Raw genomic sequence first — 23,655 nt, forward strand, 5'->3', positions numbered from 1 at the left:
AATGTACGACGGTGACGTCATCTGTCAAACCCGCCCCTTAAATATAATTAACTCCTGGCATGCGTACAATTTGTTTTTGTTGTTTGTGTAGTATTTAGCCATTTTCTAAAACCAGAATTTTTGAAATAATGTAAAATAAAGATTGAAAAATATATATTTAAATCTAGAACGTTCTTGGTCACGTGGTGTTATCTCAACTGAAGCAGATGTCTCTTTTTTTTTTTTTTTTTTTTTTTGAATGGCACATGACCAAACTGATGGTGTCATCAGATGATCATAATTTCTATTTGAAGCTAGAATATTCCTGGTCATGTGCTTTAGCGATAAAGTACACATGCCATACTTTTTTATTATTTTTTTAAATCCCATTAATTTTTTGGGGGTATTTACATGTAGCTACGTAAATAGCCCTTTCTCCACAATGGGAAATACAAATAATGTTCATGTGTCAGGGTCAAACTGTGGCCATCAGAAAAACTTTATTAACAGTGATGTTTGATTCCTCCGTGGAGGCCTCTTCAAGTTACCTCGCCGTTATGGTCTTCTCACAAAAGTCAACCGATCAAAAATTGTTCTCGTCTCACAAATGCCAATTAACTAGAAGTTATCATCTCCACACATAAAGACTTCTTGGACCAGAAATGTTCTTGTCAGAAAATCCCATTGACCAAGATCATCTTCTCTTTTTGTAAAAGCAAATTGGGAAGAAATTGGCTTCTCTTCCCACAAATGTCCAGTGACGGAACATTGTCTTGTTTTCTCTTCAACCCCACTTGACATTAAATTGTCTTCTTTTTACAAAGGCCCAGCAATTGTTTTCTCATATAAATGCCCAATGACATGACCTTTTCCTTCTGTCACATAAAAAGCCTGTTGACAAGAAATTGTCTCGTCTTCCTGTAAAAGTAAGTCTACTCACAAATGTCAAGTTATAGGATATTGGTCTTCTTTTGTCACAAAAGCAACTTGACAAGACATTGTCTTCTCTTTTCATAAAAGCCCATTAATCAGAAAGTGTCTTCTCGTGCATTATTCCAATAAAGTAAGACCGGCCTCCTAAGAGGAATCTCTTGTTGCAGCAAAGAGTTTTCCACATGCTGATTGGTGGAGGCGTAACGCGCTACTGGTTGTACGCTCGCGCTTGAAGCAGGTTGTCCAGCTCCGTCTTGCTGATAGTTCCGTACGCCTGGCAGTAGCTGCCCAGCTTGGCGCGGGGGTCGCCCGCCGCCGACACGTTGCAGTTGTTCTGAAAGACCTTCTTGCTGAAGCGCGGCGCCGCTCGTCCGTCGCGGGCCTGAGGACCGGAGCGCTGGTTCTGCACGGGACCGACAAGAGAAAGAAAGTAGTCCACGCGGTGCTCGAATGGCTACAACTGTTCTCTCGCTCACCGAGTTAGCGTTAGCGCCGTTCAGTCCCGGTGGCGACTCGGTCTTGCGTACGAGCGGGTTGTTCTGAGTTTGGGCGAACGTCAGCGAGAAGGAGCGGTTGGGGTGCGCCGGGGCTGAGCGACCGCGCTGGATAATCTGGTCCATGGACTTCGTATGTGGAAGACGAACATTTTATGGCGATGAAAAAAAAATAATAATCATAACTTACTAAAAGACTCACTGTGTTAGCTCTGACGCCCTCTGTTGGCGACGCGGTGGCACTGCCGCTCGTCTGTCTCGCCGCTTTCGTGCCGGCTGCTGTTGAGTGAACGAAGCCATCTGGATGAAGACAATCACAGCAAACGTTGCGTTTACTAGCTGAGCGACGCGAGTGGCTAACATCAGACGTACTCGGAGCGTGCGTGATGGGGTTATAAGTGCATCTGGCCGGGCGAGGCTTCTCCGAGGGGTCAGTCGTTTCCACGGGGGGAGGCGGTGACGCGTTCGCCGGCTTGTGTTGACTGTCACGTTCGGTCTTTGCGTCGCGGTTGTCGTCTCCTCGGTCCTGGCGGCCGACTTTATCCTTGCCGGCGACGGCTTCTTTGGGACGGATGAGCCGGAGCGAGCCCTGATGGCTTTTCTTCTCCCGAATCATCTGCAAGGTAGCGTCATGCTAATCGGCTGTGTTTTGTTGTCGTTTTTTTTTTGCCATGTGATGCAAGCCAACATTGAAACCAGTTTATTTCTTTTTACATTCTCTTTTATTATGTTTTCATATTTATATTTTACAATAAGGTGTAATTTTTCTCTCCTAAGAATGTAACAAAAAGGTGTTTTTTTTTAGGGGATGGAACGGATTAACAAATTCAGATTCATTTCGGTGGGGAGAATTGATTTGATATTTCAGTAAATTGAGATAAGAGTTTGGTCTTGGAACAAATTAAATGCTTAAGTCAAGATACCACTGTCATGAGTTTGTACCTCGTATAGTTTGTTGCGGTACTGCTCCACAGAGAACTGCACGTTGTCGTCCAGCGGCAGAACTACGTCGCCGTTGAGAGACGGCTCCTTGTCCGGATTGTGGAACCTCCAAAGACGACGACGACGACACATTCAACACGTAAAATATGACACCGTATACCAGCGCTATCAGGATACAGCGAATGCGTGCTAATCGAGGCGTTGCGAGAAAAACGCCACACTCGCAAACGCCATAATTGATCCGTTGGAAGAAAAGGAATCCCCACACGGCGTGTTCGTACCTGGCTACGTACGGATGCTGGAGGGCTTTTTCCGCAGTCGGCCTCTTGTCGGGGTTGAAGACGAGCAAACCCTTCAGGAGGTCCAAAGCGTCGGGGGGCACCGACGACGGCAGGGAGTCCTCCAAAGGCATCGGCGGCCTGGCGGGGTTTCAAAAAGTGCAGTCAATTTGTAGTTTCAATTTCAACTGGGAGTGGCAATGAACGGCTTGAAGGCTCTTTTGGCAAAAATTGTCATGATGCCACGCTTGTGTCTCGAATTTTTGCTCACAAGTCAAAGACAAAGAAAATCGTCCGAACGCGTGTATTAGATGACGAGAAACTTAAAAATAATGCAAAAATACATCTATCAGACAAAAAAATGATATAAGTAGCAGGAGAATAAGAGTTCCCTCACCTCCGTAACATTCTCCGAACGACCGACGATCCGATTTCAGACTTTATGGCAAGGACATCTGGGAATTCGACGGCATTCGTGAACAAAAATAATAACAACAACAACAATGTTCTCACAAGTGTAAGACACGCCGGTGTGGGCGCACGGGTCACCTTCCGGGCACGGGTGCGGTATGGCGCTCATGATCTGCTCCAGCTGATTGATGGTGGACGTTCCGGGGAACAAGGCTTCTCCCAGCAACATCTCTCCCAGGATGCAGCCCAGGCTCCACATGTCCACGCCCTTTGTGTACCTTCCAACCACGAGTCCTCGTTCTTCACACTTGTTCAAGCCTGTTATCCCGTGATAAGCGAACATTGTACCTGGTGGAGCCCAGCAGGATCTCTGGGGCTCGGTACCACCTGGTCGCCACGTACTCCGTCAGCGCCGGGTTGCCGCTGTCTTCTTGCTCCTGGTTGAGGGATCGGGCCAGGCCGAAGTCGCACAGCTTGACCACGCAGTCGGAGTCCACCAGCACGTTGGAAGGCTGAGAGAAAATAACAAAGAGCTGGAGTGTCGTTGGATACGAAGATGAACACGAGGAATGCTTCTTTACAGCAAATCAAAATGGCTGACTTCCTGTTCAATTTCGCACTTGGGTCCTTGAGACCTTTTTGAGCGTCTTGTCATGAAAGACTTTGTCGCCAAATGCGGTGTTCATTGGTGGAGCTCAACCTGAAAGTGAAGAATGGTTTTCTCATCCTCCAAGGGTACCTTTTGGTCCCGGTGGATGACGTTCCCAGAGTGCAGATATTTGACCGCTTTGAGCAGCTGGTACATGACGTAACGCTTGTGGATGTCCGTTAGTAGCGTTCCTTTTTTTATCACTGCATGCAGGTCACTGTCTGGATTAAACAACAACAACAACACACGAATCGAACAGGGTTTGGCAGAGAGGTTGCTTAACATTGTCGCGATGACGGGTAGTGAGGCCTCCCGAAACGCACCCATATACTCAAAGACGAGATAAATGTCTTTGTCATTTTGCGCCCGGATGATATTTTGGAGCTTGACCACGTTGGGATGATCTCCAAACTCCTGCACACAACAACAACAACAACAACAACAACCACAACACATTTGATAATTTGCTCTTCTATTAGATGGCAGAAAGTATATAATTGACTTGTGTATCCACTTTTTGTTTTGTGGCATTTTGGTTTGTTGGTGTGCCGTGAGATTTTTTTCAAATGTAAAATATGTGCCTTGGCTCCATAAAGGTTGGGAATGACTGTTGTACACAACAAAGAAAGAAGGAATTATGTAACGGACCTAAAACGCTATACGCTCACTTCATTCTGATTGGTTGGAAGTGTGAGCTAAATTTCCTGTACAATGGTATAGTGACTCCGTTTTGTTTTGTTGTTGCGGGTTTTTACCTGCAGGAAAATGACTTCTCGAAAGGTCCGCTGTTAAAAAAGAAAAAAAAAAACAAGAGAAACAATTAGGATGGGAAATCAAGGCACTCGAGCATCCTGTATGACGTAATCATTGGTCAATCACGGGTAAATTTGGATTTCTGATGTGGTGTGTTACAAAATGGCCCACCTGAGCGTCCGTCTTGTTCTTGAAGGCGTCGAAAATCTTCTTCACCGCGACAATCTCGCCCGTTTGCCTGTCCACCGCCTTCCAAACGATCCCGTACGCCTGTGAGGCCGACGCAGAAACAATACTCAATTCAAATCAGAGGCATACTTTATAAAACCTTATTGTTTGACATATATATATGTATATATATATATATATATACATATACATATACATATATATATGTATATATATATATATATATATATATATATATATATATATATATATATATATATATATATATATATATATATATACATATACATATATATATATATATATATATATATATATATATACATATACATATACATATATATATATATATATATACATATACATATACATATATATATATATATACATATACATATACATATACATATATATATATATATACATATATATATATATATATATATATATATATATATATAAAACACTTTTTTCCGACTTAAAACACTCGTCATCCCTGTATTTTGTTTCTTATGTCTCATAGCGCAAATGAAAGGATGACGTCACGAAAATTACATGCACACAGCTGTAAAAATGAAAAAAAATGAACAAAAATAAATCCACTTTCATTTTATGCAACTGTAATCCATAATTTGAATGTACTCGACTCTCGTGTAAAACATGTTGAAGAGCTGTGTAACGTGGCAACTTGCCACTGCACAACCTGTTGACCAATAGGATGTGGCAAATTTCGGGGGGGGGGGGGGACCAAAACAACAACACCTTTTTGTATGTATGTAGCAATTATGCAAGAAGGAAGGGAGAGTTAGAAAATTCCACCGTTAGAGCAAATAAACCGCTGGATAAAAAGGAAACAAACTCCCAAGTTAGAAAAAGCAAAAAGTCGGCCTCAAAGTGACAGTGAGAAGTAAACAAAACTTAAATGATTAACTTCAAGATGCGTTCATGCACCCTCCCCGTACGGAAAAAGGCAACTCACCCCTTTGCCAAGTCTTTTCCTGATCTCGTATTTCGTGGATATGTGTTCCTCCACTTCAGGCATGCGGGCAGATTTGACTCTTTTGCTCATTTTGAAGCCTTCCACGCTTTCCTTACACGACGGTGCTTCAAAAGTCCGACGTTCAGCGGATGACAGCAAAGTAGTCGCGGCTAACCGGAAATAGTGGCGATTCCACAGCCAACAAAGTCGTTATTTCACTCCTTCTTCACGTCATTAAAATGATATTTAAGCGTCGCGGAGCTCAGTTAGTAGCTTTCGTGGCTGTTTAGTAGTTTGGAGTCTCGTTAAACGACGCCGGCCGAGGAAGGTGGAGCGGAAGCAGGTGAAGCCATTTTACATCCGCCACTCAACAGCCATTTTAATCAAGAAGGGCTTTGCTTCTCACGGTCACTTTGGAGCCCAGTGACCGCAGCATGGTGGCCGGTCGGCCGTGTGGCGTGTAGCGACGAGTCGGAGGGAGAAGTGGGCAGGAGGTGAGTTTTGTCACAACTTGTCGTCGTGGAAACCGGACGGCGCGTGTCTCTTAAAGGGCCCGCAGCTGGCCAACGGGCGACGACGCTTGCTGTGAGGTCACAGCGTGCCCTGTTGTCATGGTGACACGCCTGGCGTAAGAGAGGGCCACGTGCTGTGTGATCCCCTTCTTTCATCAGAGTTGTTTCGCTTGACTGGAATTTTAAAGAGGACTTCACACTACTGTTTTTGTAAAATAAATAAATAAATAAATAAATAAAATAATTCGCCCCCCCTCAAAAAAAGACGTAAATAAAGGATAAACTAACAGTGAGGTAGCTTTGGTGACCTCTGTTGGTGATAAAGGGAACATACAATGTTTGTTTTACCCCCCCCCAAGAATACAGTTACATTCAGATTTAGAAAAAAGTTTATTTCCGCAGGGCAATTTGTATCATACTAGTAATTTTTATTATTTTATTTTTTTACTTGTTTTCGTATTTGCTTCTCAAATATTAACTTCCTACCAACAATATTTGCAGTTTAGCTTTTTGGGAACCTTTTATTCACCCTGTGCTATGATGTAATGTAAATATGTACCTATATCACATTGTACATTTTGTATATATATTTGTATTTGCTTTATTTTACTTTGCAGTCTGCACCCAGGTCGGCATTGCAAATGAGAATCTCTTCTCAATTGCCTTGCCTGGATAAAAGGTTGATTCAAATAACATGTAGCCATTATATATTTTGTAGGAAATAAAGTTTGAAAAATTAATATATTTTGTGTATTTCGTATTCAGTTTTATTATGTAACATATTTGTATGCAGGCGTATACTTAATTAATGCGATTGGCTGGCGACCAGTTCGGGGTGTTACCCCGCCTCTCGCCCGAAGTTAGCTGGGATGGGCTCCAGCACGCCTGCGACCCGAGTGAGGAGAAGCATAACGGAAAATGAATGAACGAATATTTGTATACAAAAACAAAAAGCATGTCATTTTTCTTTAAGATTTGGATATGATTTTTGTTCCAATAAAATAGATGAACGCAAATAAAAAGGACAATATATTTTGGAAGTGTATGTAATTTTTGTACTTGTAATACATAATTATATATGAATTATCTTACATTGCTCCTACATATTAAAGTATGTATTAATCAATTTATGTATATGTGGCTATGTAACACCCAAATTATGAAATCAGGGCACGCACAAAAAATACACTTTGGAGGTATATTACAACTTTTATTGTTAAAAAGAACAAGCGTGTATGATTTTGGATGTCATTATCCAAACATTTATACAAACAACGATACATCTTAATAAATATTTACTGTAGTCCCCAAACCGGGTCCGGGGGAGGTGACGATGAGTTCAAAGAAGACAAGACACCGTGCGAAATCCAACAAATTGCTGTACATTAACTAACAATCTAATCCTTCCGGGTTTTAATAGGATATAAAGTCCAATTATTTATATACAGTAATTTACCTGTCATTTTGGTGACACAATAATATTGAAGGAGGAAAAAACTCTGGCAAAAAAGGGAAAAGAATAAAGTGAAAAAAGAGGGAGCTGGTACATTGATAAGAACACAGGTAAAGGTCGTGTGACACAAACAGACAAACGCGATTGGCTCAGGACGAGTGCAGGAAGCGGTTGAAGGCGATGTAGGCCGACTCCAGGTCGAAGAGCATCTGGCGCACTTGGCTGTCGTCCAGCTCGTCCGAGGCCGACATGCTGCTCAGGGTGCTCAACCTGATGACGGACGAGACGCATTTAAAATGGCGGGCGCCTGCTTACAAAATGGACGCCGCGCCAGTGACACTGACTGACCAGAGGCTGACTTTGTCCTTGGCTTCAGAGTCCGGCGGCATGTTGCTCATCCGGTTCATAGTCTCCATTAGCTCGCGCAGGTCCGGTTGGATCTAATCAAAAAAGAGGTCCGGTTAAGCAATTCAAGCTTTATAACACTTTTATAACAGTGTTATAAAAGTGTTATAAACAGCAGCACCTCCTGAGGCACAAAAACAGTCTCAAGGGTGGCGACGATGCAGTATTAAATATGATCTTAGGTCACGCGGTTAGCGTTCCGGTAACCGCTTGACATTTAGACGCGCCACCATGTTGCGTGCGTCCATGTTAAATAAACAAATGCCTTCCTCCAATAGAAGCGGAGTTCCCTTCACGGTGTGAAAGATTATTTTATATTTTGTGGTGCTTGTTCTGCAATGTTGTGTGCATTCATGTTAAATGAAATACATGCCTCCCTCAAAGAGAAGCTTGGTTCCCTCTACGAGAGTAAAGCTCTTATGTTACATGGAGACTGTGTCTTAAACGACGGTTAGCGTTTCAAGAAACACTGTCGCTCTGAAATGCTGTCCATGTCAAATAAATAAACAGCTCCCTCAAATATAAGTTGAGTTCCCTGCGTGGTATTAAAGATGATATTTCGTGGAGCTGGCGTCTTTAGTGATGATTACTGTTCCGGTAGATTGTGACGTGTGACGCTCGATCCCATTTTGTGCACTGATGCCACATTTATTTTTTTTTTTTAATAAATAAAACGCCTCCCTCAAATAGAAACAGAAATTCTTCTGCAGTTGAATAAACCAGTACCCCTGGCCACATCAAAGTCTTGAAACCCACCTCGTCCATGGCTCTGATGTCCAGTCTCAGCTTGTCCATAACTGTGATAAACAACTAAACAGCAACAACAACAAAAAAAGCAAAACCAAACAAGTGAGTAAGTAGCACCAAGAGGAACTAAAGACCTCACCTCCATTATTAGCTGAGATTAACTGATTTCCAGTGATTGGCCAGAGGATTTAAACTATCCACTTGAGCCACTAAGTGTTCAACCTGATCACATAAACTACGACTAATCACATCATTTTTAATATCCGGGCACCCGGAACGAGCGTCCCGTCCGGACTGATTGAAGGGCGAACGTACGGAAACTATGTCGGCAATGCAGCGGTTCAAGTTGCCCTTGTCGTCCTTGATGGTGATTGGCCGATCCTCCTTGATCCTTTCCATGGCCAGCGGGCAGTCCAGCTACAAGGGCGGAAAAAATAAAACGATCAAAGTAAGCTAGTAAGAAGTGCCTAACGACGTACAGTGGAACGTCCAAAATGGAAGAGGAAACTCACCCTGTACTTGCGGCAGAAGTCGTCGATGGAGCCCACATCGGAGCCCTGCACCTGTTTGAACGCCGCCTTGTATTGGACCAGCAGTCTGGAACACGAGGCGGTGTACCTAAAAAAAACGACAACTCTGCGTCAATCGACACAGGACAGTCTGCTCTCTTTACGGATATTGAAGCACAACTCACTCATTGGGCGTGACGCAGTCTTTGATGTAGGCTTTCTCCAGGGCCTGCAGGGTCTTGACCACAGCAAACAACTCTGCCATGTTGTCGTACCTTCACACACACACACACACACACAAAAATATATATATATATCCTAATATCATTACGAACCCTCTACATCAGCGAGAAGCATTGCGTGAAACTCACTTTTCTCTTTCTCGGGCATTTTTGTACAATTTCACCTCCTGGAATGATAAAGTCATATTGTGTCATAATCATTGAGACAAACTGTGAATTTGCTTGACTTTTACCTCGTACAGCTCGGGTTTATTGGCTGGAGCTCCTGGGAGAAGACGAGGCCACAACTTTAGACGTATTTTATAAGACAATTACATTTCCTATTCATTCGCAGTATAACACCTTACCTCCTCCCATGCTCCCTGTAACCGGTATGCCATGGAACATAATGTTAGTGTATCAGCTTAATCTAAGAAAGAAAGAAAAACAATGTTATGCCATTTAGTTGTCGAGTTAATCTATATTATTTGATACCCAGTGTTATCAATTATTAACATTTATGAGCGTCACGGAAGTATAATGTAAACACCTCCAACAAAAGTCGCAAGCTCAAAGCAATAACAATCCGAATATTATTTCAAAAACGTTCAATCGCGACAAAAAAAAAAAAGAGAAAATCCCCCAGTTGAAGAATGTCGACAAAATGGTAGCGTGTCGCTCTTGTTTCTGTTACACTCAACCAGCTAGCTCGAAGTTAGCTTTCGACGCTAATTCGCAACTACAGCCTTTAAAACTGCTATGACTTGACATGTATGGTTAAAAGGAATCTTTTTATCCGTGTTAACATTTCATCATAAATCTATAGGGTGGTCAATGTGTGTTTAATTTGTCAATATTAGTGATTTTGAACCGAAAATACAAAATTTAAAAAGGCACATACGTTTCGGCGAAGCTGCAATGACGTCTACGTGAAGACACCCTCATGTCAGGACCGGAGGAGGGGTGCGTCCGGCGCGCCTGATAGAAAATGAGTGATTTATTTCTTTAAAATCCTTTTGTCGGACGGTTTAAATTAGCAATTACATTTTTGCAACACATAAATTCACAACTAATAGACTTAAGTGTTACTATAAATTCGTTTTACGTTTATAGAAAGATATATATTTTGGGAGAGTGAAACGTCAGGGGCAACCCGTCATCGAGGCGCCAGACTCAAACAAGGAAGACAAAATACGGCGAGAAAAAAAGGTAAATACTTTGTGTTGGTTATATATTTAAACATAGGCTTTGAAAATGTTTGCTGTTTTATCGGAACAGTTAAAATCTTACATTCAACTGTAGCTATCATATCGAGCGTTTATAAGTGTTGTTTATAATTGTAGTAGTAATGGGGAGAGTCGCGCCCACCAATGCTGTTGAGTCTTTGCACAGAAATAATAATGTTTTTAAATTTATTTGGTTAAGCTTCCACGATGAAGACATCCAAAGCGCTCCAGTCGAATCCTGCGCCCGAAGAATGCGGTGTGTGGTTGGACACTGTGGAGCTCAAAGGAAAAGCTAAGCAGGTTATTGGAGATAAGGAACAAGATAATCGACACACTGTCGAGCACCATTTCACCAATTTAAAAAATCATAAAAATCATGTTTTGATTGCAGAAAAAAACAGCCCGGCCCATCTCCAAGATGCTTAACCCGCTGGCAAAAGGTGCCGGTTACAGCTTGGCCGTTGTGTTCAACTTCACGCAGACCAAGACGGAGATGCCGAGGACCAAACAGAGCTCCATATCCAGCTTCTTCTCGCCTCGTAGTAAAGACAAAAGCGAAACGGATATGCGTAACCACGGTGACGTTCAGGGGCAGAATGACGAGCGGGCCATCCACTGCAAAATCCGAGAAGAGCAAACAGACGAGGTGCAACAAAACAGTCCACAGAGAGGAGCATCCAGATGAGTTGGAACGGAAAATCCACCAAGTCCGAGAAGAACAACCAGGCACGTCGGAACAGAAAAGCCACTATAAAGTCAGAGAAGAACAAGCAGACAACATCCGTTGCTTAGTCCGAGAAGAGCAAGCAGACGAGATGGAACAGAACATCCACCGCAATTTCCAAGAACATCAACCAGACAAGATGGAATGGAACATGCGCCGCACAGGCCAAGAAGCGCAACCAGATGAGATTGACCGGAACCCCACCATCTTAGTCCGAGAACAGCAACCATACAAGATGAACCGTGGACAAGGATTCATTGTTAAAATGAAGCAAACAGTCAAGGATTTTCATGAGTTTGATCGAAGTCAAGAGGCCTTTCGGACGGAGGCCGAAGGCAAAACGTCCACTCAGAAACCGTTTCAACTTGTTCACTCTTGTCATAAAGACGACGAGAAAGAAAACAGCCTCTTACGCGACGACGAGGACAGCCTGGCCCGGATGTTCACCCAGGACTCTGACGGCTTTCGGGTGATCGCGCACCGATTTCGGAGGAGTCCCCTCAGAAAATCGCAACGACGTCATCACTTCCGCCACGATGAAACCCGCAAAGACTTTATTTGACGTTGAGGACGCACTCTTCACGCAAGACTCTCAGGGAAATGTGGTGATTAAACATTGACACGAGGGGAAAAGCACACAGTTTTTATTTGTAAAAAGACATTGTTTGGGTTACGTGTACATTAAAGGTTCTCATTGACTACACACAGCAGACTTGTGTTTATTACGCACATTAACTGCATGTAAAAACTGCTTTTCACGCAATCAAGTGATAGCTGGCATTCATACAAAGTGCTACATGTGTAGACTACTGATACTGTTAGCATTTGCTAATCAATCAAGCTGCCATCTCGCTGGGTTCTGTCACCAGTTTGGATCCGTCCCAGACGGTCTTGAACTGCTCGGGAAGCGGCAACTCTTTCTGGAAAACAAAATGGCTGACTCACTTCCCGCCTCATCACGCACGGACGCATACGGACACTCACGTAGTCGTCGTCTCCTTGCGGGACGAGGACGTTCATCTCGGAGCTTTTGGCGCTTACGATGTGGCAGCTTAACGAGTGCGGACTGAGGTACAGCTGGCAGCCTTCAGTTTTATTGATGGAGATGGTGGGGACGCTTCCCAGCACCTGACAGGAAATACAACAGTTACAATTTACTCTCAGACTGACCCTACATTGTAACGCAAACCCGGGCTTGAAACCCTACTTTAAATTAGTGTCCAATTACCATGAATTGAAAATGTTTACAGACACTTGAAACCCCAACCGTGGCTCACCTGTAACTGAACAGCCTTGGAGTTGATGATCTCCACAATTCCGACCGCGTTGTCGAACACCAGACCGAGCTTCGTGCAATTATCTGAACACACGCACGTCAGTTCTTACAGGTTAAATGCTGATACATCGAACGTCAAAGTTCAATAAAACCGAACTGTACTTTGGCAGTGAATCTATAGCGTACCACTAGAGGGAGTCTGTGTAGCAGACTTTTAGGAATGTTGGCGTTACCTACGATGATGGAGTTCAACTTCCCTTTGACGTGCAGCGTGGCGTCGTTGCAGGCGAACACGTAGACCACCTGTCGGAGCTCCGTCTCCTGGATCGTCAGGTCGTGTTTGTGCTCAAAGTTCTCCTGCGGGCCCACGCCTCCCTTTAGTAACAAACCCCCAGTGATTGGTGGAAGAAAAGGCTACCAATTCCACCTACCACCCTCCATTTCTTCCCCTCCAGATCCAGCAGAGGGGGTTTCTTCTGGGGGACCACCAGCGGGAATGCCTTCTTGGGTCCGGCTTTTCCGCTCGGTGCCTCCTGGGAGCGCAGCTGCGGGTTCTTGTGGCTCCTCTGGTGGTCCGAGACGTGCTTCAGACCTACAAAATCAATTCAAGTTCAGTGAAGACCCTGAAGTGACTTCGCGGACCCACCTTTAGTGATGTCCAAGCCCTGGTTGAGCTGGGCGAATAGCGCGGAGTGCGGCGCAGATCCAAGGGCATGGGGGTCTTCGGCTGGGGGTGCGGGGGGAGGGGGAGGAGGTGGAGGTGGTGGGGAGTGAGCAATGGGGGCTTCAAAGAGGGAGGCTGGAGCAAGGGGACCCTGTGCCAAAGAGATGATCGGTGTAAGTTATGAAGCTGTCCACCAGGGGGGAGTGCTACACTATTTATTTTCTTTTGCCTTGTATTGCCATTGTCCTGACTTCACCTTGTATTGTTTGTCAGAAGTGAAGTGACCCCAAAACGTGATCCTTTTTCCAATCAACTTTCTATGTGAACACAAAGCGGTCCAGCTTTACTTGACACTGTAAAGTGGGAGCTTGACTTACAGGTTTGTTTCGTGACTAAACTCGTAACTCAATTTACTTGTGTATATATAATACATTTTCCCCATTCAAATGAATTGAAATGCTGTTAATTCATTTTAGCACCCCCCGCCCCCACAAAGAACAACCCCCAAAAATATGTTTTTTAACATGGAAAATAATAACCCTAAAACATAGGGTACTAACAAAAATGAAATAGGATGTAAAGACGTAAACCGTTTCTGCATCAAGACGAAACATTGCGGTGCCTTCTGGTGTGCTCTACTTGGCCACTGGAGGTCAGTACAGTCATGCAAACGAACAAAAAGCAGTGCAATCAACTGTAATATAAGTCGTTTTTCGCAGAGGATAAAGAACATGACTGTGAGTATTGTTATCTGTCTACATGTGCTGGTGCACCATTTGTGTTCAGATAGCCATTCCTTTAAGCGATAGAACACTGCCACATAGATGCTATTTGTTAGCCTGTCTATGGCAGTCCCATGATGTGTTAGCATTAAGCTAGCAGACGTTTTTTTTTTTTTTTTTTTTAAATAAACGACATGCAATTGTCTTTGTTGTATGTTTAGTTGGAGACCAAGACTGAATCTTATTTCCAATGAACTTGCAAGGTGTGATACACAAGAACTGAGTGGATCTTGGTTTTGGTCCAAAATCTCCCTGACGAGGACAGCTGGATGAGGGCTCGGCGAGCGTGTGGCTTGTGACTTTGGGCATCATATAGCGGTCCTGCGGTTTAGGTTACGGCGCGCATACGGGCCCTTTGTCGGGCTTTGAAACCCTCCGTGCCCCCCTGACGAGGAACACCTGTCAAACTCGTAAACGACCTCCCTTCATATAAACTTCAGCGTAACAGCTGACACAAGCACAAATACGCACACACACCATGGTTGGCGCTCACATTTCACCACACTTGTCCCGCATTAGTTCCGCTTTCGCTTTTTAAATGACCCGAATCAATTGACCATTTCATAATGTTTGGATGCAAAAGGCGCCGGCGTACGGGTTTGTTGACTCCTGGAAAAGCTTTTTCGTCTGCCACCCCGACAAACGTGACACTTCATGCTGAAAAGGTCTCCGCTAGCTTGGATGCTAACGCTGACGTTGCTGCGGAGACTGACCGTCTTGCTCCAGAGCAGTCCGGTGGAGTGGTGGTGCTTGATGAAGGACTGCATCTCGGTCCAGATGGAGAGGTACGAACGCACCCAGTCCACGTGACCTCGGTCGCTGCCACAGTCAAAGTTGAAGCAAATTTGATTTGATGAAACAGACAAACGCAATATGTCAAATACTGACATTAAATATGAAGTTGATCAACTATATATTAAATAAACCTAATACTGGGTTGTGGAACGGCACTACGTCGTACGTTGTTTTTGATTTGATTTTACAAAATATTAAAATGAGTTACAGAAAATATTTAGAATTGAATTAGAGTAGCAAATATTTTTTTTAAATAAATGCACAATATTAAAATAAAAATACTAATTGTAAATCATGACAATAATAAATGCTATACATTAATTTTAATAAAATATAAAGGTAACAAAACATTTAAAATATTACAAAGGAAAAAAATACATACATACACAATCATTTTGTAAAATCTGAACATTGTATAGTCTGTTGAGTGTACGCCTGCCGAAAATCAAATCAAATAGGCTTTACGTTTCCTTGTAGTCCTTGAGCACTCTGTTGGTGTAGAAGGTGGCTGCGTCATTCATCTCCTTCACGTAAGGACCGGGCTTCTGGTTCTAAATACAGCGCAGACGTCAAACTGTACATGACATAACCGCCAATGCACCCACATGTACTCGGGTTGGAACCGATTCATCGACTAGTCGATGAGTCGACTTTACCGCTCCACATCGACGTTTAACGTTTTTAAGCGGACGAATCACGAGTTGCGCGTTTTCGGCAACTCGTCTTTCAATTGGCCAATTTACCGAGGACTTTCGCCCGTCTGCTGTCGCTAGCTTCGGCTATTCCGATCCCAGCCGTTCTTAAAAGCTTCGTACCGGCGGAAGCGGCCACCGTTCCTCAGGTACCGCCGATATGAATCTTGAAACTAGCGAGGCTAGCCGCTATTCTCATCCACCGCCAGCTGATTTTCGTACTCTCGGACTCGCCCAGTGAGTGACGTCATCTGGAATTTCATCGCATTACAGCGGAGCACCCAAAAATCTCAAGACGTTCCAACTCTAACATGTCCGTGTAGAGTCGTACCACGGCCACCCAGCCCAGGGCGGGGATGCTCTCGCTGACGGCCGACAAGTGATTGAAGAGCTGGCTGCCACGGTTGCGCTCCCGGAAGCTCTGGATCTCCTGGATGTGGTCCGAGATGGGCTTCAGCAGGTCCTGGAGCTCCGTCTAAGAACGGGAGACAGCCAGGATAGCATTAAAGGCGCCATATGTCATTTCTGCTTAAAATCCACCATGCGCAGACTGCGTAAAAATGTATCGGGGTGTTATTAATGCTATTTTGAGCTGGTGTGACATGATTGTATTTGTAGCACCGAGCTGCGAACGGTCTCACAATGACTTGTCATGAGATGATGTCACACAGTTACTGGTGGAACGCAGACCTCCGCTAAGGCCGAACAACCTTCATTTGGATCAATCTGATTAATAGTCATGCATTTCAGGAAAAATTAAGGACTTTTTGTTTCAAAAATCCAGACCTGCACCGAATTTAATCAAATTTTCATTTTGCCCTCGCCTCACCCCTAACGCACAGTTTGCTGCACTTTTTCCCCAAATCCTTCCCATTTAAAATCAAACGGCTACGACAATGCAACATTTTTGATTGACATTAAAATTGAAAGTTGATGTACAAAGAGTATCAAATGCTATTCCGGGCCAAAAGAAGGGTCAGAAAATATAAGATTTATTCTCCTCTCTGCTCCTTTTCATTAAAATTTTGTTTTCAGATAAACATTTGCTTTTTCTTTTATGTAATGAAACAAATTACATTTTATTTAAGGAAAAAAAAAATCTATTTTAAAACGTTTAAGAAATAATATTTTGTTACATTATTTATATTAGTATATATACTGTAATTACATTTACACCCAAAATAAAAATAATATTTATTCAATGTTTGAACTTTTTTTTTTTTAATCTATACTTATGTATACATTATACATTCAATATTTTTATTTTAAAAATCTACCATGGAAACAAAAACTCAAAATATTTATACTGTTTTAAAAATATATAGTTTTATTGCATATCTAATGTAAAGAAATGTATTTTACTTTTTTGGGACGGTTTAACCGGTTCACATAGACCCATGAACATTTTGGTGCACCAAAAAAAAAAAACAGAAGGGTTGTTAAGGTAGATTCTTTGCCAAATCTTGCCAATTTACAATTAAACAGCAATGGAAAATGTACGTTTATTTTTGGGTTTTTTTGCAGAAAGGTCAGTATACAAGGAGTGTCTAATGATGCACACTCATTGCAAAGTTCACTTTAAAAGATTTCCCAACATGTGAACTTCCCGCCACGCAATTAATTTGTCCTTCCGCCTCATCGTCACTGCAACATTCCGGAGCGCCCGAGGAGATCCCGGTGGCCTTGTAAGGCATACCTCACATCTCACGGTTCACAGTTCACCTTTCACACGCAAGACAAGACCAAGACTTTTGGGAGTCGAGATTGTCAGGGGCTCATTCTTGGCAATATTGCATCGTCCTGGTGTCTAGTATGCCTAGTTCCAATTTAGTAGCAATCGGACAAAATCTATAGGACAAGTTCATCTTTGAAAGAACTAGTAATGGCCAAAAGGAGGGTAAAATGGCTGCTTCGAGGCAAAATGACGGTCTTCCTGTGTCTTTTTGGGCACGGCTTCTTGAGACTTTGTTGTACGTCTACTCGAGATAGACACACCTGCCAAATGTTATGTTTCTAAGTGAAAGCAGCTTTTTTTTCCCCCCATGTTGCTCTGTGACACCTGTGAACAATAGTATTGGGACACCTGGCTTGGTTTCTTTTGCCACTGTAACTCGCTTCCACTCTTCTTGGTAGACTTGGTGCCAAATAAGGTTCTTCCACACCACACTCATCCAAGCGCACACAGCCTTACGGCACAGTGAGGCGACAGAGAAGGGAATGGACACACACACACACACACACACACACACACACACACACACACAGACAGACTGACAACAGGCCTCAAAATTAGAACATGCCCATAAAAAGTCAGAGAGCTGCTGCTCCCCTGGAAGGAGAAGCATGAGCTAGTGTGTGTGTGTGTGTGTGTGTGTGTGTATGCGTTTGTGTGTGCGTGTGTTATGTGTGGCTTTAAATAACAATAAGTCATTAAATCCTGCGATCGTAGGGCCTTGTATACCTTCTAAATAATAAATCAGTAGTGTGTACTACATTTCCCATGATGCTTTTGCCAACACGACTAACCAGTGAAGCCAGTACATCGAGTTGTTGTTTGAGAGGGTTTCAATGGAAACAGAGGAGGACCGCAGTCGCGATAAAAAGCACATTTTGGGACTAAAATCAAACCTAAGCATTGAGTTTATTTGGGATGATATCATGAAGGTGCTGTTGTTTTGGTTAGCAACAAACTTTAAAAGCAGATAATATAGTATCGGAACAATAGTGGAATTATTCTCACTACAAAATGGCTGCTTCAAACTAAACTAGTAGACTTCCTGTTCAGTTTCAGGCATGGGTTCTTGGGGCTTTTTTGTGGGTCCTGTCATGATGGACATGTCCAACCAATTTTGCGTCTATCGGTGAAACTGGTGTCATGGGCTGATTTCTTTGCAACTTTTTTAAACCAGTCGCCTGACAAAAGGAGGGTGACTATTTCTTGGTGGGTTTTGAGGTCCTCCACCACACACACACACACACACACACACAATATGTCCCTCCCTCCCGGCATGAAACGAGCGGATGGCGGCTGGGGGCGAGGGGGATTGCAAGTCACAATATTAGGCAGACCTAAGCGCTGTACCTGTGCGGGTTCCCGGTGCTCGGATGCCATTTTGAGGAAGGTCCTTTGCGTCTGCAGGGCGTCTTTGACCATCTCCGCCTGTGCGAGGGAAAATGTGATTGATTCTCTCTAATTCTTGGAAATAAATGCGTGTGTGTGGGGGGGGAGTGATCTCCCAAGGGAACCGCCAGGGAGGCTTTGTCCTTAAAAGGAGCCACGCGAGCCTCAAGCGAGACACTCTGCTCTCCGTCCAATCAGTGATGCGACCCGCACCGACACACACGTTGTCTTTTGCCGTCCACCTTTAAGTCGTCCATCCAAGGTCGCGGCGTCGACACGAAGGCCGTAAAACAAAAGCGGGAGCGGAGGGAGTGTGGCAGTGTGGACGAACGAATGGAGGCAAATCCAAGGTTCAGTTGGACTCGCTTCACTGTTATGTTTAGAGTGGACAATATTTCGTTAGCATAATAGCGTAACTGCCTAAGTTGTTCTTAACTGACTGTTACCAAATCGGTAATAAATACGTATGTGGTTGCTAAAAATTTTCATTTATCAAGTAACTAATTTTTAGCAAGACTGACACCTAAATTTGTATTTCCATTCAGTGATGCCGAAAAGCCAGCCGATGACGTTGGAGAGGAGTAATACATGCCGACTATTACGTCATGTTTCTGTTCGATGCGGTGTTGTATTGTGCCGATACGCGCGAAGTGAACGTACGTGTTTCTCCACGTCGCTCCCGATGGTCTTGCTGATGTTCATGTAGTTTGTCAGCGGACCTTTCAGAAGAACATCGAAGGCCTCCACACAGCCAGTCGCAGCTGCTCGCACACACACAACACGACAAACATCAACATTTTAAAAATATGATTCAATTCAAACACTTTGCACATCAGAATTCAATAAAAACTGTGCCGAAATAAAAGTTGAAAAACAAACTACTTCTTCAAGATTAAATGCAAATCTGCAGTTAGGCCGTGCAGTTTCACATACCACGAGAGGGAGCCCGCGTACTACGAGTGGTACCAGTAGCACACTTTTTCTAAATAATCCAGCGTGAGTTTACCTCCATTGATGCCGTTGACGCAGTTGCCGTTGGACAGACTTCTGGACGCCGTCAACTGCTCCAATCGAGTCACGGCTCGCTCCAGACGCTCCGTCAAAGCCTCCATGACCGGCCGGCGACCTGGAGGGAAAAAGTGCCACGATCACACTTGAAGCGGAATAACCTGTTTTGTACACATTCCGAGAAAAATGCTTTTTTAGCAGACAGAATTTAGTAGGATTTCATACAAAAAGTAATCCACTGAAATAAGCAAAATATTGAAAAATTGTACAAGACAAAAACAACGTCATAACTGTTTTTAAATATTGTTTGTGTGTAATGTTAACATTTTCTAATATTTTTGTATTTTAAGAAAAACGAAATTTTTTGAATGAGCAAAATAAAAAATGTTTAAAATGTATCATTTAAAGAATTATTTTCACTTTGTTGTAAAAAAAGGAGCAAATTTTCTGTAATTTGTCACCGACTGATATTTTCTTAACCTAGCTAAAATTAAAATAATAATGGAAATTGGAGTAAAATTCAAATGTCTGTGGCCCGCAGTGAGAGCATTTCTCCAACCAAATAATGACTTGAGCAAGCTACTGCAAGCTAACAGGCACATGCTAATCTGCCGGCCATGAATCAGCATGAACTTTGTTTCAAGCATATCAAGAATAAAACTCCGCTAATGCGGCAGCAATGCGAGGCGAGAGTAACGTATCAGAATCAAGTCATCGCCTCTCCTAACGGTTGCCATTTTGGCTCTGTGGCTCACAACAATAACAACAACTGTCGTTTAAAGGGTTCCTCGTGATTCCGCCTGCCGTTTCCATAGCAACCACTTGGCGGGAAGTAGACAGGTGCCTCACGGCTGATGCCGAACGACAGCTGAGGAAGAACACGTGTGGCTCGGCTATCTGATCTTCGGGGAGGCTATATTGAGGCCGCTGCTAATTCAAAAAGGCGGATGTGTGCGGACGCTTCCATGTTGTATTGAGTTCAATCTCAGGGCCGCAATTCATTTAATTTAAAATTATTCACGGCACCAACCGTAAAATAAAACACATAAGGCCAAGTAATTTACAAACAAAAAAGAATTGTGGTAAAATTAAATACTTCAAATAAATTCATTAACAATATTTAATAAACTAAACCTATAAGCATTTAATTCATTAAAAACAAAACAAAAACGTAAATAAATGAGACAAGTATTTCATAAAATAAGAAAATACTATGAAATAAAACAAAAGTAGTTATTAAAAAAAATCTAATAATAATCATAATATCTGTTCTGTGCAATTGAAAACAGTTAAAACAAAAAAAAAAAAACTTTAAAAATTATTCTGTCATGAAATACATCAAACTAGTCAAAGTGTAAAAACGCACGCGTAGACAGCACTGAAGAAAAAAAAGGACATGATAATGGAAAAAGTCTGTCCGTCCGCTTGCAAAGGGCACGCCCACACATAAACAGCACGCACACTCCAACGCAATTTTTTTATTTTTTTTTGGTATCATGTACTGTACCTCCTCCTGTGCTGTTCTTGTTCTTGTACTGAGGGGTACGTCCACGCCAAGACTGCTGGCTGCCTGCTCGCCTTCCTTTCCCGTCCGTCTGGGATGTCCTAGTTCAGCCGAGCAGAACCTTTCAGAACACACACACACACACAAACACACGTGCTAAAAATAACCAACAGGGAGGGAGGCACACAAGTGACTGTGAAGTCTCTAATCAATAACCACATGATGTTGTTAAATGAATATTTATCGCTCTTTAAGTGGCCCTCGAGTACCTAATGTTGAGTACCGCGTGTGCATTTCTGATGGGAAGAGTTTACTCATGTTTAAACACACAATCTTTTAGCTTCACCAATTTATTGATCAAAAATTCAACTCAATACTCATATTAGACTCTAAACTCATTTCATCAACCATACAATGATAATCAGCTAGGTAGTTAGCTACCTAACTCGCTATCTAAAGAAAAATGTCTAACAATATTTCCAAGTAACATACTATATTATACTAGATCACCAACATTCAACACCCAAAAACATTAAAAAGACAATAAATGAATATTAGTTTTAACTGATAGCTACTGTGGCTATAGCTAGATTGCTATAAAGTTAGCTAGCTAGATAGCTAATTAGCAAGCTAAAGAGATTTAGCTAAAAAGATATATATAGCTAGAAAACTAACCAGTTATAGATATATAGAATTAGAAAGACATATAGATATCGCTCATTATAGTCCATCCATTTTCTGAAGCGCTTATCAGATAGCTATATAGCTTAGCAATATGTGTAGCTAGATATCTTACGAGTTAAATTGCTATGTTGCTACTTAGCTTCCTGTCTCACTCTTTCTCACTATACATTATATATACACACACATTATATATACGCTACAGCTCTAGCAAGGTTGCTAGCTAAATAGATATATAGCTAGAAATATAGCATCTTACAAACATATAGCTGGACAGACAGCAGGAAGTTGGGTGGACACATATATAGCTAGATAGCAATCTAAATTGACAAAAGCGCGATCTAGGTACGAACAGAAAGCTAGTATACAGTTAGCTAGCTAGCTACATAGTGTATATAGCTGTATGCAGTATATATCTAGCTAGTTAGATGATAACATAGATAGGCAGGCACCCTTCTCTTGTATGATGTCACCCTAAAGGCCTCACCAGTGCATCACCACAGAGACAGACATGACAGAAACACTTCCGTCTCGTTCTCCCCAAACACCACTAATACCATGACTTATTGATTAGCGCTGCATCATTGATACTCTTGTCTTCTTTGTGTGTCCACATCGGTGTGTCACCATGCATGAAGATGACAACTGACGCCTCTCACCTGAGAAATGACCTTCTTCAAAATGGCTGACGGTCGTCTTCAAAATGGTGGCACAAATGAGGCATGTGGGGGGGGGGGAATTTTTTTTTTTTAAATAATCGAAGAAAATGTTTGAAATATAGAACATTTTATTCAAAATTTTGAGTAAATGTTTTTGTAATATTTATTAACACTTTACATACTTTCATCCAATACAATGAAAAGCTTCCTTAAAACGTTTGCTTTTTTTGTGTGTCTCTTTTCCCTTGTAAGAAATAGTTCAAGTATAAAAAAATTCCCAACATTGTCGGATGAATATGAACCCAAAATAAAAATAAAATAATAAGGCACAGCTACGACAACTTTACATTCTAGTGGATAAAGCAGCATTTTAGCTTGTTTTTTTGTTTTTATTTTCTGCATGCATTTAAATAAAGTTTCTCAATTAAAAAAAAACAACAACATCTAACCGATATCAAGCTAAAAACAAAAGTACAGTGCATTGTATCTTAATTAGCTACGAAATCAATATTTTTTGGTTGAGTATGTTAATATATTATAATAATAATTATTATATTAATACTAAATCTAAATCAATAACTTGTATATATTATATGCCTTGAGATGAGTACACAGTAATAATTATTATTAATACAGTACCGCCACTACTACTCTCAAAAATAAAATAAAAAATAAATATTTTAAATACCAGATGTCTCTTTGTTTTAAATAGCAGTGGAAAAGCACACTGAGGCAGGCGGTTGCCGGGTAGATTTTTGCTGATACTGGAGGGGTTGGTGGGGCTGGTGGGTGGCCCTGTAAACTCAGTCCCCCCACCCGGAAAAAGAAAAAAAAAAAAAAAAAAAAGAGACAGGCTCGGCAGGGGGATTAAAATGTGACAGCTCAACAAATGAGCAACAAGTGATGCGTTCCTGTTCCAGAGTGATCCGTCTGTGGAGGGAGGGGGTGTGGGGCCCGGAGAGGGGTACGGCCTAATGTTGACCCCCCCGCTCCTCCCAGCCCAGCAGCTGTGGTTATGTCATCGTCTGCTACCTCCATCCATTCCTTGTCATTTTTGCTTTTTTTCTTG

The 23,655-nt window shown here is 42.4% G+C and overlaps 4 protein-coding genes across 6 annotated transcripts; 1 reads left to right on the forward strand and 3 right to left on the reverse strand.

Moving 5' to 3' along the window:
• Positions 1-462: 462 nt before the first annotated feature.
• mapk15 (mitogen-activated protein kinase 15) lies at positions 463-6,149 on the reverse strand. Its single transcript, XM_061665398.1, has 14 exons — positions 5,608-6,149; positions 4,611-4,709; positions 4,442-4,471; positions 4,010-4,100; positions 3,777-3,907; positions 3,386-3,549; positions 3,176-3,315; positions 3,024-3,081; positions 2,630-2,767; positions 2,349-2,454; positions 1,779-2,022; positions 1,609-1,706; positions 1,389-1,535; positions 463-1,315 (listed from the first exon to the last, which is right to left on the reverse strand). The coding sequence occupies exons 1-14, from the start codon at positions 5,695-5,697 to the stop codon at positions 1,121-1,123; spliced, it is 1,731 nt and encodes a 576-aa protein (XP_061521382.1). The 5' UTR covers positions 5,698-6,149; the 3' UTR covers positions 463-1,120.
• Positions 6,150-7,314: 1,165 nt separating this feature from the next.
• Positions 7,315-10,399, reverse strand: vps28 (VPS28 subunit of ESCRT-I). Its single transcript, XM_061664771.1, has 10 exons — positions 10,356-10,399; positions 9,823-9,884; positions 9,709-9,740; positions 9,605-9,642; positions 9,419-9,508; positions 9,237-9,342; positions 9,040-9,141; positions 8,734-8,787; positions 7,921-8,012; positions 7,315-7,842 (listed from the first exon to the last, which is right to left on the reverse strand). The coding sequence occupies exons 2-10, from the start codon at positions 9,860-9,862 to the stop codon at positions 7,722-7,724; spliced, it is 675 nt and encodes a 224-aa protein (XP_061520755.1). The 5' UTR covers positions 9,863-9,884; positions 10,356-10,399; the 3' UTR covers positions 7,315-7,721.
• Positions 10,400-10,876: 477 nt separating this feature from the next.
• Positions 10,877-12,035, forward strand: LOC133395605 (uncharacterized). The gene is given in 4 exon segments (XM_061664662.1): positions 10,877-10,980; positions 11,072-11,338; positions 11,340-11,908; positions 11,910-12,035. Coding segments are annotated over 4 exon segments (1,044 nt in total). The 5' UTR covers positions 10,877-10,887; the 3' UTR covers positions 12,025-12,035.
• Positions 12,033-22,617, reverse strand: cap2 (cyclase associated actin cytoskeleton regulatory protein 2). Of its 3 annotated transcripts, none has more exons than XM_061664660.1 (14): positions 22,587-22,617; positions 21,250-21,367; positions 19,741-19,860; positions 19,395-19,495; positions 18,696-18,773; positions 15,945-16,088; positions 15,387-15,472; positions 14,840-14,945; positions 13,327-13,495; positions 13,112-13,272; positions 12,914-13,037; positions 12,682-12,764; positions 12,389-12,532; positions 12,033-12,324 (listed from the first exon to the last, which is right to left on the reverse strand). In XM_061664660.1, the coding sequence occupies exons 3-14, from the start codon at positions 19,844-19,846 to the stop codon at positions 12,241-12,243; spliced, it is 1,386 nt and encodes a 461-aa protein (XP_061520644.1). In that variant the 5' UTR covers positions 19,847-19,860; positions 21,250-21,367; positions 22,587-22,617; the 3' UTR covers positions 12,033-12,240. The 3 variants fall into 3 exon arrangements, with proteins under 3 accessions (XP_061520644.1, XP_061520643.1, XP_061520645.1); XM_061664659.1 differs by lacking the exon at positions 22,587-22,617 and adding an exon at positions 22,187-22,323; XM_061664661.1 differs by lacking the exon at positions 22,587-22,617 and adding an exon at positions 22,187-22,323 and having other exon boundaries at positions 21,250-21,402.
• Between the last annotated feature and the right edge of the window lie 1,038 nt (positions 22,618-23,655).

Source organism: Phycodurus eques, chromosome 20 (assembly GCF_024500275.1).
Source record: "Phycodurus eques isolate BA_2022a chromosome 20, UOR_Pequ_1.1, whole genome shotgun sequence".
Taxonomy (NCBI): domain Eukaryota; kingdom Metazoa; phylum Chordata; class Actinopteri; order Syngnathiformes; family Syngnathidae; genus Phycodurus; species Phycodurus eques.